This window comes from Dermacentor albipictus, chromosome 7, assembly GCF_038994185.2.
Source record: "Dermacentor albipictus isolate Rhodes 1998 colony chromosome 7, USDA_Dalb.pri_finalv2, whole genome shotgun sequence".
Classification (NCBI taxonomy): Eukaryota; Metazoa; Arthropoda; class Arachnida; order Ixodida; family Ixodidae; genus Dermacentor; species Dermacentor albipictus.
Window position 1 is genome coordinate 24,526,687 of NC_091827.1, and position 15,118 is coordinate 24,541,804.

Here is a 15,118-nt window from a genome sequence, read left to right on the forward strand (position 1 = left end):
CACCTGTGAACCAAGGCTTACTTTTGCTGCGTCTAGCTAACGTCAGCCACGAGGAAACACGTCGAAGTAATTCAGACAGTTTACTTTTGAACCTTACTCACTTATCTTCTATATCGGGCGTTTCTGATAGCGTCTCAAAAACAACCTCGCAATGGTCAAGTGCTTCTGTTGTCATCACAGTATTCGCCTCCTTATAGCTACATATACACCTTGTCCCGCTATCTATAAGTTTAACATGGCGCAAGTTCAGCTCGCAAAGGCCAGCGCTATGATCATTTAGACCAGGTATGACTAGTGTATTCTGGCCTTCAGAAGGCACATCAGTACAGGAATTGTATTCTGGGGTTTTACGTGCAGTAACCACAATCTGATTAAGAGGCACGTCGTAGTGGAGAATTCCGGATTAATTTCGGCCACCTGGGGTTCTTTAACATGCACCCAATGCACGATAAAGGGCGTTTACTCCCTACAAGCACAAGCTAAGCTGGCAGAAAAAAAAAGATGGCGAATAGCATGGCTGTAACTACTCGCTTGCACAGACGGAGAACGCATGTGTTACAGAGACATGTCAGGTCGCCACACTGTCGTAACACGACAGATGCGTCGATGAATCGTCTGTCGAATCGATGAACACAATTAATCTCGCACAAGGCGCACACGTTTGTTTTCTTCTTTCAGGCAGTCGCCTCTATCGCCGGGAACCAAGGGCTGCTATTAAATGCATCTTATCGACTCTAGACTTGAACGTATCGAGAACGGCATTATCTGTTTGTTGTGGAAGAACAGCGAAGTGCAGCTTGTGGCGGTTCCTTGTGCCTACATACCGCGAAAAAGAAAAGATCATGATAGAGGACTGCGAAGGGGCCACACTTATCCAGCTCCTATCAGCTGATCACTCGCCATCGCCTCGTGCTTCCGTAACCACTTGACACGCACGCACGCACGCACGCACACACACACACGCACACACACACACAGACACAAACACACACACACACACACACACACACACACACACACAAACAAACAACAACAACAACAACTCGATGCACCAAGTTTAGTGGCTGGGACGGTTTATTCAGTCCACCTTTTTGCTTTTCTAAAGAAGAAGGGTACAGTTACACATCTAGAAAGGACGCGTTAGCCCTTCTACCAGTGTTTACATAACGATGAGAAAGTGCCTGGTATCCGCTGTTTTCTGTCCGTTTTCAGCTTTTCAACATCACACAGGCGCACCACATGGTCCTCCGAACCGGATGTACACACGCGCACGATCTCACGCACGACGCAGTCTGCTCGCCTCCGATGACCCGTACATCGCGTCGATGTCCCGCTGGTAGAACGTTTGCAGGGGCTTCCTGCGAATCTTATACGTGGCCGTCACAAGACCCGAGTCCGGCTTCCATTCTTCGGCGCACAGTTTCACCTTTCCCGGCACCTCGGTCTTCAAGAGGTCGCTGGAGCGAGCGTACGCAAGAATATCCTCCTCGGCGGCCTTGACTACCTCGGTATCCTGACAGAGTTCCCTGAGTGAGGCATCGGACACGTTGTCGCCCCTGCCCAGGTCTCGCGCGATGCGTTGGAGATGCTTGAGGTTGGGAGCCACGAGCGCCACAAGGTAAGTGTGCAGTGAATTGCCGTACACAAACAGGTTGTCGACGAGCGGACACGTCTTGAGCACCGACTCGACGCGGCCCAGCGAGATGTACTCGCCGAACTGCAGCTTGACCAGGTCCTTCTTGCGATCCACGATCTTGAGCGTGCCGTCGGGAAAGATCTCGCCGATGTCGCCGGAGTAGAACCAGCGGATACCGCCTTCCTCCTTGAACGACTCCTTCGTGAGCTCGTCGTTCTTGAAGTAGCCCTTGGCGACGCAGGGCCCACCGACGACGACCTCGCCGCGAGGGTTGGGCTTGTCCGTCGTCCGGTAGTTGCCTTCGTCCCAGTCGACCAGCTTGATGTAGCAGCCGGGAAGTGGCGCCCCCACGCGGTCCGCGCTAGCGTCGTCGGCGTTCATGATGGTCGCCGCACCGCTGGTTTCGGTCATGCCGTAGCCCTCGATGACGCGACAGCCCATGCAGGCCCTCACGAACCGGCGCGTGTAGCTTGACAGGGGCGCCGAGCCGCAGGCGAGGACCTTCAGGTTGGGACCAATTAAGAGGCGCACGTGCTTGAAGACTAGCTGGTTTAGGAACGGCGTGTCGAAGCCGAGGTCGAGCCAGAAGTTCTTATACTGGACGGCATAGTCGAACAGGGCCTTGAAGACGGGTCCTTTCGACGCGGCGACCTCGTTGACGCCCTTGCGCAGACGGTCTACTATGAGAGGCACGCAGACAAATATTGTAGGCTGAAGAAGGGTCACGTCACCTCGGCAGCCCTTGGCCACTGCGCTGGAGTTGTCGGTGATGGTCAGCGGGGACGAGTAGCCGATACGCGCACCGGCGCCGAAGAGAAGGGTCTCGGCCGCCAGCTCGAGCATGTGAGCCAGGGGCAGGTAGGCGAGGTAGACGTCGTCGCTAGTGTACGCCCCAAAGTGGTCGCACACGACGCCGAAGCCGGTCATGGCCGAGATGAGGTTCCTGTGCGACGCCATAACACCCTTTGGAATCCCCGACGAGCCGCTGGTGAACATGACGATCGCGACATCGTCCGGCGAAGGCGAGCACTCCTCGAGTTCGCGGTCGGCACCCCTCTCTTCCAGGCTTGAGAATGGGATGACCTGCGAGAAGGTGCGAGAAATTTCAACTCAGGAGGCAAGTCCTCCCGTAAAGAGAGGCATGGGACGGTAAGTTAAGCACGGACACTGTCGTTATACAATTAAAGGAGGGAGAGAAAGGTAGAGAGACACGAAAGAAAGAAAGAACAGCGAAGGAGATTAATTAAAATAGGAAATCCGGTTTGCTGCAGTGCACTGGACTACGGGTGCGGGAGAGAATAAAGGATAAGACGGACATAGAGAAAGAGCACACGATCACAGCCGCTCGCAGCATAACGCTTAATAAAGCAGCAGCACGCTTGAGAAGAGTCTAAGGAACGGGGACTGTACAATGGTACGAAATATGATCAGTGTAACGTTCAGAGACAGGCAAACGGCGGTGTGCCTTAGAGAACAAACGGAGGTAGCCGACAGGAAGTTGCGCTAGGCGGGCCATGCGATGCCTGGAGCAGATAACCCGATGGTCTAGCTTAAGGGACTGGCTGCCAAAGGATGGGAAACGCAGAGAAAAGAACACACGGAATTTGAAGCATGATAAGCTCTTTGCTCGACATTTTCCATGCTAGCACTTCTCCTATCAAGTCGCATTGTTTAAAACAAAAACGTCGGTTATCTATAGTTACATATCAAGCAAGTCAGCGCAGGTAAAATGAATGCTTATAGATTTCGGGCAAACTGAAAATATACGTCGGCAGTTGCGCCCGTGGGGAACAGCTGAAGAAAGTAAAAGTCAACGACAGAGTCCGCAAAAGTTAACAGAGACTCGGTCAACTCGCAGCCTTTTGAAGATTTAAAAGCACAGCTCAATGTCAGGGGAGCGGAGTTCGCTGCATGCTCAGTGCTTATATAAGCCGGCATGCCCCGGTGAAGGGGGGGGGGGCGCACTTTAGGGCAGGGCCTTCGATCTGGCTCGTAGAGTTTAGGAAGTGGAACAGCGCCGTTTAAGCAGCCTCCTACAAGCAGTTGATTTGGGGGCTCTGGCACATCAAAGAATTAAAGAAATTTAAAAAAGAAGTAGCACGGTTAACATCGTGAGATGTTTTTAAAAATTAAATAAATTATGGGGTTTTACGCGCCGAAACCGCGATCTGATTATGAGGCACGCCGTAGTGGGGGAATACGGAAATTTGGACCACCTGGGTTTCTTTAACGGGCACCGAAATCTAAGTCCACGGGTTTCGGTGGCTGACATGTAGCTTTTGAATAATAAAATGCATTTTAGGAGCTCATACATATCTAAAGCACTCTTTCTAACTTTGAAGTCGCTAAAATGTCGTCAATTGTCGCCAAAAAGTCGCCTGTCGATAAATAGAAAACTGTACAGGAGTGGTTAAATTGCGAGTACGTAGAACGCATGCGAGAACAGTTCTCCCTGGCCGACACTACGACCCACCGTTAAAGGCTAGGGAACGTGGTCCTGTTTAACGACAGAGGATGACGACCCACTGTAGAAAGCTTGAACCATTCCCTGAAACCCAATACTGAAGTCCGTACCATTCATAACTTTAAAAAAATCACTTTTGCCTGAAAAGCGAGGCATTCGTTGTGACAGCAAATTATTAGATAGTCATACGAAGCAAGGTTATTAGATTTATTAGCTGTATAAACTGCTATAAACAAAAACAAAAGATCGCGCCGTTTTACTTGCGAAAACCACGATATGGTTTATGAGGCAGGCTGAAGTGGGGGACTCCGGACTCATTTTAACCACCATGGTTTCTTAAACGTACACCTAAATCTAAGTGCGCGGACGTACTTGCATTTCACACCCATCGAAATGCGGCCGCCGTGTCCGGGATTCGATCCCGTGACCTCGTGCTTAGCAGCCCAGCACCATAGCCACTAAGCAACCACGGCGGGTGTGAAATGTTTTGTAAATGTAAATTTAGCCTAATTATACAAACACCAACCTGTATTCAGCCAAGCATATCAGAGTTATCCCAAGCGTGACTTCGAGAACCTGCCGCAGCTGAAGTTGCCAAGAAGTCACCCTTCACGAAGATTTAAGAAGGGCTCCGGAACATCGGGCTGTATTTGATAAAGCAAGCTAGATTGCTGGAGTTCGTGCAACGAGCCTAACTTGGGTTTCTCAACTTGTGTTTCTCAAGTGTTTCCCAACGAGAATGATTTTACCTGCCGTGGTTGCTTAGTGGCCATGGCGTTGGGGCGCGAAGTACGAGGTCGCGGGATCGAATCCCGGCTACGGCGGCCGCATTTCGATGGGGGCGAAAACACCCGTGTACTTAGAATTAGGTGCACGTTAAAGAACCCCTGGTGCTCCAAGTTATTCCGGAGTCTTCCACTACCACGTGCCTCATAATAAAGAATTGTGGTTTCGGCAAGTTAAACTCCATAATTAAAAAGAGAGAATGATTTTATGTCCGAGTCCACACATAATACACACATTCGTGTTATATAAATGGCAGCCGTACATTCTTAAAGAAAGTGTACATACGTGACTGGGCTTTGTGTTCTTATGATGTGGAGTTGTCTTTCAGTTATAGTGTGACATTAGTGTACTTATGTTACTGAAACTCGTGTTATGATTTCACTATATTTATTATAATTCTTTAAAATCCACATGTCAAAAGGAGTAGCCGGCGCTAATTAAAGGCAACAACATCTCCAAAATACTATATAATAAAAAAATTGCACTCTTTGAGGCTTATATACACCCACAACGATAATCGTCATCTGTGTTGCTTGCGTTTCCTTTCCGGTAAACTCTACGCTCGCTGCTTTTCTGTCGAGAGTGCTCTGTCTGACTGATAACGCGTGTTCCAGACCGGGTGCGCAGCGTTGAAGTAAGGTAATGTGGGCAAGATAGTTGATCATAATTGTTGTGAGACAAGATAAATCCCAAAGGGTGCAAACGTTCTTAACAGTGCACGAAACACGGACACAAACACGTAAGCACGCATTTCCTCAAGCAATCAATATCTAGTGAGGAGCAGTTGGACGCTGCCTTGCGCAGCTCGAGGCCCGATCTTCAGGAGGCCATCCTGGAGTGGGCTGAGAGGATACAGGAGGCCTACTTCAAGTAGTTCCTTCCCACACCTTCTATTCCATTGCCCCCTTCCCTTCAAATAGGGATAAATAATGTTTTTCATCATCATCATCATCATCATCATCATCATCACCACCACCACCACCACCACAAATCAGATATATCACTGTGTCATGTGCATAAGTCAGCCCTTGAGTATCTTGGAAATGCAAAAATTACCATGCATGAAACCGTAACAACGCGTCGAGGGTGCCCACGTGTGTCCATGACTGCCGCTTTGTATGCGCTGCCTTCCATCTAGCGTAAGCATAGGCATTTTATGGCTTCCTTCTTTTCCGCCACTAGTTGTGCCACGTTTCAGTTGATTGTCGTCATCTGTGTTGTCCTCAGTCTTCTCGTGTACGTATATTCTACGACTGCCTTCCGTACCCTTTCAAAAATAACATTGACATCGTATACAGTTTTCGTTAAGCCCAGGTAGCCTTTCATAAACACTCTTTAGAAAAACTATGGAATTTCTCTGTGAACCATGGTGATGGATATCACGAATGCCCTGCCGGCTCTATAAGCTTTCTGACATCCTAAATGAACTTGGGGCCAAGTATGCGGATTCCCTTCGCTTGATTCTATTTACTAAAAAATATGTGATTTTACGTGCCAAAACCACTTTCTGATTATGAGGCACGCCGTAGTGGCGGACTCCGGAAATTTCGACCACCTGGGTTTCCTTAAAGTGCACCTAAATTTAAGTGCACGGGTATTTTCGCATTTCGCCCCCATAGAAATGTGGCCGCCGTGGCCCGATTCTATTTCTTCCCGATTATTCCAACGTTCACGGCCATCCCCGATCTCGGCGATAACGCTGGCGGACTCAACGCTGCTCGAGTCACTGATGAAGCACGAAATTCCGATTTAAATTCTCAGCACATTGGAGTGGAGTTTGTTGCATTATCCCTGCAGAAATTCCTTCTTCTGTAGCGGCCGAATTCGTTACAGGTTTTAAAGCGAAACTTCCTTTGCGAACGCTCCCGGCCTACAATTGCTGAGCGTTGCCACTGCCGCCTTGACAGATAACTCACAACAAAGATAAAATCATCACATGCCTGACGGTGGTTTCAAACCGCAGTCTCACAGCTACAGCCGGATTCCCAAACAGCCGGATTCCCTCCAAAAATGGGTTTCTTTTTCCGTGTCGATATTATCGCCTGGAAAGGCCACGTCACGCAGGCCCGTGCGCATGCGCACTACAGTTTTCGTGAAAGGGGCAATAACAATAAACCTGCACCAGCGATTTTCACGTCACATACTTCTCTCTCTGCATTGATGTCCCCCAACCATTCGTCCCTCGACAAACATTAAACATCGGTTTCGTCATCGTGACCTCAATGTCGACGGTTTCACGCTGTACATCCGAAGGGACTTCTGTTTTGCATTCCGCCATACACTGTGAACGCCGTAGCGCACAAACATTGGCAAGAGGTTGCACAGGATGACAATAAAGACAATCGTACGCATCGAAATAATGGTACAGCATTTACGATTAACCGCTACACATACATGGAGAAACTCTGCTTCAGATAAATCCCTATATGTGCGCTATACACGATATATATATATATATATATATATATATATATATATATATATATATATATATATATATATATATATATATATATATATATATATATATATATGTATATATATATGTATATATATATATATATATATATATATATATATATATATATATATATATATATATATATATAACGAGAGCTCGCTTATGCAGATAACAAGGGTAAAGCCAAAGCTTACGGACAGTGTTGCTTCGCACTATAGATCTGTGATAGGATGCAAGCAAGGCATTTTGATTTGCATGTCTGAACTACTCAATGAGCACTTAAGCTAGGCCACGTATCCTTGCTGTTCTTTTTTTATTCTTATTTTAATTTTTTTTTTAACAGGCGACCCCACGCTTCAACGCTCTTGCTTTTCAGAAACTACTGGCGCCTCGATAACGACCAGCTTACACGGCACTGTCTATGCATGTGCACGCAGAAAAACCGCACAGGAAGCGGTAGCTAAAATTACAGCGGCAGCTTAGATTACAGCGGCAGCTCAAAAATTTCGCTTGCCTAGAACCTGTTTTATTTAGCCTAAATCACTGTTCGAGTTCTCAAACCTTAGCAATAACGTCTATATCACGTCACTAGAAAGAAGGAAAGGAACAAAGTAGGAAAGAAAGTTCGCCACGAGTGTTTCAACCAGGCATCTCCGTTTTGAATCATTCTTTGAATTCGTGCGACGTAAGGGCTTCATGACGACCACAATTCCTGTTCAGAGTCGGGACTTCTGAGGGGACTCTTTCGCGGTCGCGAAGTGGGCATGGTCTTCCCGCCATTGTCGGCTGCACTCGATCAAATTATTTGAAGCACTGACGTCAGCCGTGCCGCAGGTGAATTGAAGCCCCTGCTCGATACGTCAACGTTGATCGTGGAAGGTACTCATGAGTTCACAGCGCTTCATGATACTGAGCTTTCCAATTTTATCACTTGCACTGTTTGTGTTCAGTAGTATATGTTCTTATGTGAACTATGACACAGTTCGGAAGACAAACGCACACGAAAAGAAGAAATGACAAGTATTTCGTGCTGGTTTCACCATGCCACCTACACAAAACGCACCCACGTTGTCCTTGCCTCTACAGTGTGTTCAGCGTTCCGTTACAATAATTGTCTGCAACTCTGGTTCAGACTTTTCTGCCTACAATAACTGCCAGTGGCATTTCAGTTGTTTCTAACACACTCCGCAAGTGTTCCTACAGGCCTCGAATGCTACTGCACAAAGATCTTCAGGCTGTATTGTAGGTGTGTTAGATAATTATGTTGTTACGTTCCCACTGGAGGAAAACAATGCTAAATTAAGTTATATTGATTTTTCAAAAGAACTGTATTCACATTTCAAGCTATTGCAGTGTTCGTTCCCTTCTTTAGTTAGTTATGTGCACTGTTGCAACTGCGCACACACTCTTTGATCCGCTATTGTCTGGTAGGGTCCTCTGGGAAACGTCATGTTACGTGTGCAGCTTTTAGCCGAAAGTTACCATCCGGCATGTACACTGTAAAAGCAAGATTCGATTTGCTTTGACTGTTAGGCACTCACCTGTGGTCCCTTAGCCAACGGAGCCGGCGGTTTGGCGTTGGGGCCCTCCATGTACACGATGTGTGTCAGCGACGGCATTTTGGCCACGACGCTGAGCACCCGCGAGATGAGGTCCGAGGAGGTGACCAGGTGCGTCACCTCGGTCACGTTGACGGCGCTCACGATGTCGTCGTTGCTCAGCGTCGCGTACAGCGTCACCAGCGGGATGTTGGTGCGGAAGCACGCCTGCGCCGTCAGCATCCACTCGGCCCGCGTCTCGGCCAGGATGGCCACGAACTGTCGCGACCGCGCGCCGATGGACAGAAGACCGCGAGCGGTCAGGTCGACCTTGCGGCCCACCTCTTCGTACGTCAGCCACTCGTACTCTCCCAGCACGAGCTTCTTGAACACCTTGCCGTTAGGCTGAACCTCGTCGTTTCGACCCAGCACTCGTCTCGTGCCCAGCGCTGGCCGCTTGGCGTAAGACCGGATGGCCCTGCGCGCGACCTCGTCCAGTGTCTGGACGCCCTTGAGGTTCTCCAGCTCCGAGTTGTCCAGGAGGCGGTAGGGGGACGACGGGTCTCCTTCGATTATGGGCTTGGCGAAGCACATCCGCTTCCGTTTCCAGTACACCCAGGGCTGCTGAAGGACGGTGTACACCGGAAGCGTGACGACGTCGTAGACGGTGCCCACGACCTTGACGACACACAGGAGGATTTCGATCGCGAACGGGAACATGGCTGCGCGGTATGAACTGCGGTGTTCACAGAGTACGTAACGATGAAGGGAACACTGGCGTAGGCGGCAGAAAACGAAACTCACTCTGGAATGCAATGTGGCAACAAACACAAGAACAGCTTCGGTACAGTCGAATCAAAATACTCGACATACGGCAGATCCTGCGGTGCTGGCTTTGCTGGGAAGTGAAGTCGTCTGAAAGTGTAGTTATGACGAACACGAGAACTTCGACACGATGAACTTCCGATTCCTTGACGGTGAGCAGCAACGGTGACGACTGTTCCGCGGATGGCAGTGCTGGAGTCTTTTTGGAATGAACGGAATGGAAATCGAAGTGTTGCACTCGAAAGGACCCTCACTGGAGGATTGTACGACGTCGCATCAGACAGAATGCCTCGATCAAGCGCACACCCTTGGAACGTAGCGACCCTTCAATTCCTCGTCGTTTTCTCAACATCCGTGGTATGCACTATCCGGCACAACGAGAAGTGATCCCGTTTCGCAACACGTCCCAATGGGAAGTAGACGCTCGGACACGACAGAGTTCAATCAGTTCAGTTTCCACAGCATGCTCGCCACTCGAAACTAGCACTCGGTCCTTCCAAGGCTGAGACACAAGTGCGAGCGACCTCCAGGTCGTCGTATTGTTTGCCTTCTTACTGGCTAAAGAGGGGTCTGCACGATGACTGCTTGGTGGGTCGGTGCAACAGCTTATTGCGCTCCGTTTGCCTTGGCTGGAAGCCAAGAGACGGACATGCTCCCCCGCGCCGAGTGAAAGTGCTTCTGGGCCTGGTCGCCTTTGTTTCTATCTCTCTCTCTTTCTCCGTAGACTTGGCTGCTTTTTCCTGAAACAATACAAAAGCAAAAAAAAAGAAACAAAAGAACACAGTCAGTACCCTTATCTTGTTTATCGACCACTTTACATCAGCGGCAGCGGACTACTGCGTTCAGCGAGTGACAAAGGCTCAACCGTCATGCACAAAGGCTTCATCACCGTGAACCACCGTGTTTATCAATGCTCTTCAATAAGCCAATGCTGGGGAGCGGGCTAGGTGGCAGTTAGTAAAGAGTGGAGTTGAAGCGCGGGCTGAAGACTGGGTCGACCAGGGCAGAACACGGAAAATCATTTGTTGCTATATGCCTTGGTCGTCCCCCGTCTTTCTTTTGCTCTTTGACGCTGCTCTTTATCAACTCCTATTATACCTGTCTCTGCGGCAACTTGAACGGCTCGGGACCCATCAAGTACACGAAAACTTTTCTGTCCTCGCCGGCAGCCCGCGATTTGTTCGTCGACCGATATTAAAGGACTCGTTCATGCTATTACTGGGCGACGAAAAAACGGGTACAAGGGAGGAAGCACCGAAGGCATGCGCAGACTTTTAACTAGTTTAACCTGAAGGGTGGTGCAAATAAATATTTGACCTAGGTACACGTGCCACCATATCAAGGCTGGAACGAATGGAAAAAAAAAAGGTTTTCATGTGTTACAAAACATACCTTTTCATGTGTCGGCATCCAACGTGTAGTGCCACACAGATACGAGAACTACTTATCTGTAAGGGCTATTGTCGGGTTGGCTTATGCATTAGTCTTTACTTTTCTAACACTGAACGCTTCCAAGTTTGTTCTCCCAGCAGGAGCGTTTTTCTTGTGAGGAGGGGGATTTCTGGTAGGGTAATTTGCTGACAGATGCAGCTCTGCCCTAACTTCTGTCGCAAGAACAATGTTGGCTAACTTGCATACAGGCACGAAACTTCAAGTACCCTTGACTGTATCCCTGGTGTACAATGTGCCCAAGAGCAAGCTTCAGCTTGGAAGCTGCTATGAAAATACACAAGAACGAGAAAATAACTTTTCTCAGCAACCACAGATATGATTTTGATGATGTTTGTTGTATATAAAAGGAAAAGTTAAAATCTAGTCACTATAGGAAGCAGCTTTGTTATTGAGGCCGTGAGTTTTTTTTAAGAAATATTCTTGCAAATTATAAGATTTCCTAAAACTTACTGTTTAAAAATCTGCCTAAGCAATTAACAATATATCAGATATTCTTAAAGTTAACTTAATACTACATCTGAAGCGGACAAAATTGTTACATTATGCACATCAGTCCAAATATATTTGGGAGTAGGACTTCTGCAAAACCCTCGTAAAAAACGTAGCGATTTCACGCAAAGTGTAAATTAATAAATCACAAGTGTTCGCTTGAGACGCTAGCCTGAGTGGAATTTTCGCGAAAAGCGTCATAAACGTTGTAACAATTAATTAACGTAAGTTAGAAATTGATATATAATATTTCTCCGCTTGAGACACTGTTATGAACAGAATTTTCGCAAGAAGCTCGTAAGCGTTGTAAGAGCTTAACATAAGCTATAAATTTATATATCAAACTTGTCTGCTTGAGATGCTAGTCGGTGTTCCATAAATAGTACAGCTGAAACGCGAAACGAAGACAGGGTCGACCAGGACAGACACGGCAACGCAATTTTTCGCACCTGCCACGGTCATTCGCGCTTACATTTCTCTCTTGAATGCCACTCGTTAGGTTCCTCAGTTATGCCTACCTCTGTGGCAACGTCAGTCGCACTTACCATGAACAAGTAAAAATTTATAACCTCTTCAGTTTACCTGACTTGCTCGTCGATTCACCTTACAGGACTCTTAACGAGTAATACTATAAGTAAGCCTGGAGTGATACAGTGTTCTTTTTTTTATTTATATATGCATATTACATTTTTATACAGTAGATCTGTGGTACGCGCGTTTTTGGTTCAGAGTTACAGTTTTGTATATGTAGTGTTTCTACGTACACACATATATAAACTCATCAATTTTTGCTGAATATTTATGAAAAATTCCGAGCAACCAAATCAGAATTCTGCTTCATAGAGTTGATAGAATTTACCTTTATCCCTTAAATACAGCGACTTTCATCCAAATGGGGCGGCGCGGTGGTCTCATCAAGCATTTCCGCGTTTCAGGTGAGCTTGAATAATAGTATTGGATTCGGCCGAGAACTAGAGCTTCCTCGAGAAAATTTCAGCTCGAGGACTAATTCCGATTTACTTATTCAAAGAAGTACGCTCAAGAAAACAAACAAAAAAAAGGCACCTCCAGGCGCGGGCCTAACAAAAAAAATATATATATATATATCCGAGCGTACACTGAGACTGCTTACAGTGCGGAAACGCAACTGACCAACATCAATCCCAGTGAACCCTTGGAGACACCCCCTCCCTCTCCCCCCTCCCCCCACACACTTTTTTTGTTTCCACAAACAGACCGCGGCCGTACCTATGAGCAACTGCCGCGGCTGATTTGCGGTTGCAGAAGCGTAGTTTAGTGACAGAGCGCAGCTTAATGTCCTTTCAGGGACTCGCGACAATTTATTGCGCAAATAGAGACGTTCCTCACCAAACGATATCGAACCACGCTTCCACTTGGAAACCAGCCATATCCATACAAGCGAAGAGGAAAGTGCTACGTCGCTCGAACATTAGCTTCTTAAAGGAAGGCGTCTGTCTTGTAAAGAAAGGAAGCAAGCGCATCCTTGGGGAACCTTTTTCTTTTATTTTCGGTTAGCTGGACAGGATAATAAAACGGCATAGTGTACGGCAGGGCGGGCCACAAGAACGGCGACGGCTCGGCATAGAAGACAAGGCAATAATATATGTGCGAGCTTCTTTTTTCCTGCTGGATGATTATGCGCTGACGGGAAGCTGTGACGAGACATGTGTTATGAGCCTTGCGTAGAGAAAAACAGACATTAAAGAAAACAAACCGAAAAGGACGCGAACACCGCATGGTGGTTCGAGATAAACAGGCAAAGGAAGCGGGAAGCCTTCGTGGGTAGATGAAAGAGCGTTGATTTATTGACCCTAACGTAAGAGCCGTGCCTAGGGCGTATAACAACGTTGGCACGGCGACGGACGGCCTCTTGTTAGAAGGTCAAGCAGCGTTGTTTAGTGAAACCTTGTTGCATTTGTAGGTCTGTGCAACAGCTGTTAGTAATTTTTCTGAGTTGGCTTCAAGATAACTGCATGAAGCTGAATAGTCACTGAATTACACCAAGCAGACTGCCACAGCGCTCCTACTCACTTCAATAATAGTAGTTAGATTGTCCTGTTAGTTTAGGTTTACTTTTTAATAACTAAGGTTTGTCTGAGTATTCAAATTTTAAAATACTGATCGAACGCTTACGCATTTATAGAAAAGTTCTATTTGAGACTTTGGTCTGCGACAACCGCATTATGATCGAAGACGAGATCTTTCCGATGCGCAACCCCTTCCACCAGATAGCTAGTGAGATTCACGTGTTCTCTTTCACTCTCTTTTTCTATAAGGCGTGTGCGAATATCCGAAATTTGGAATCGAAGTGTGGAATTTCATTCGTGGGATTTACTGCGAGGCGTAAATTGTCAAGAGAAGAATGCTTATATGAATGTTTATTTTTGCGCCAGTTACTTCGATTGAGTGTTATTTTATGTGAATTCATTATGGTATTGCTTTGACATGTCTGTGCTTTTTGTTTCTATGCCATATACTTATTTATGTTGGCCCTCAGGAGCGCTCAAGCTAGTTTTGTAGCTTTTAGTTTGCGGCCTTTCCCCAACTGTTAAATGGGGAAAAAATAAAGAGGTCATTTTTAATTCCCAACGCTTGTTTTGTATATAGTTCTGTTTTCGAGAGTAACTACACCTCCTTGTGAAGTATGATGACTCTGTCTTGCGACTCAAAGCGAAGCGAACAAATACATTGTCGCGGAATACTACTAGGAGTCTTGCAAAAAAGAAAGAGTGAAATACAAGATAAGCAGTTGATCGTTCTTCGTGTAGTAGTAATGCAACCAAGACTAAAGGTTCATAGACAGGTGGAATTTTGACCAACAATGATGAACTGTGAGCCAACAACGAAAGCCTCAGCCTGGAGCCAACGACTCAACGAGGAACTAGCATCCGTCAGGGCAATTCAAGTGAGAAAGAGCAGTCTTATCAAGTCATTGCCCTGACAAAGGAAAAGCCTGCCTTGTCGAAAAGGTGGCCCCAAGGTAGAGCGTCCCCTTGCTTGCCCGTCGCTGATAACGCGCAGTAGTGGTCGCCCTTGTTTTGTAAAAGATAGGGTTGCCCACGCGCCGTACATACGCCCCCTCTCTCGTTGTGACGCGTTCTTTGTCCTCTCTCGGCTCGTCGCAAACAGCCATTACAGCGCGGAGCCAAGATCAGAGCCCTCTATTTCAAGCGAGGGCGTCGTTCGTTCGTTACGCCATCCGGCGTCTACTCTTCCTCACAGACACCGCCGCTTTCCGCTTCCTCTCTCCCGCCCTCCTCTCCACTTCCATTGCAGCCAGTCCCTGCACGCAGCCTTATCAGCCGTTGCGCAAAAGACAAAAAGACGAGTCTCTCTCTCTCTCTCTCTTCTGTTTCCGACCTTGGCCCGCATTTCGGCGACGACGGAAGCGGACGCAAAGTCGCGCGCGCCCGCCCGCCGCCAGACCTCGACCGGGAGAAAGCGCG

At 47.5% G+C, this 15,118-nt stretch overlaps 1 protein-coding gene across 2 annotated transcripts in view; it reads right to left on the reverse strand.

The window, feature by feature from the left end:
* Window positions 1-1,056: 1,056 nt before the first annotated feature.
* LOC139047747 (fatty acid CoA ligase Acsl3-like) overlaps window positions 1,057-15,118 on the reverse strand; it is a 62,927-nt gene continuing 48,865 nt past the window's right edge. For both annotated transcript variants that reach the window (XM_070521766.1, XM_070521767.1), the window contains exons 2-3: window positions 8,889-10,450; window positions 1,057-2,719 (exon numbers count right to left, since the gene is read on the reverse strand). In XM_070521766.1, coding sequence (XP_070377867.1) covers window positions 1,277-2,719; window positions 8,889-9,605 — 2,160 coding nt within the window. In that variant the 5' untranslated portion in view covers window positions 9,606-10,450 and the 3' untranslated portion in view covers window positions 1,057-1,276. The remainder of the gene's footprint in view (window positions 2,720-8,888; window positions 10,451-15,118) is intronic.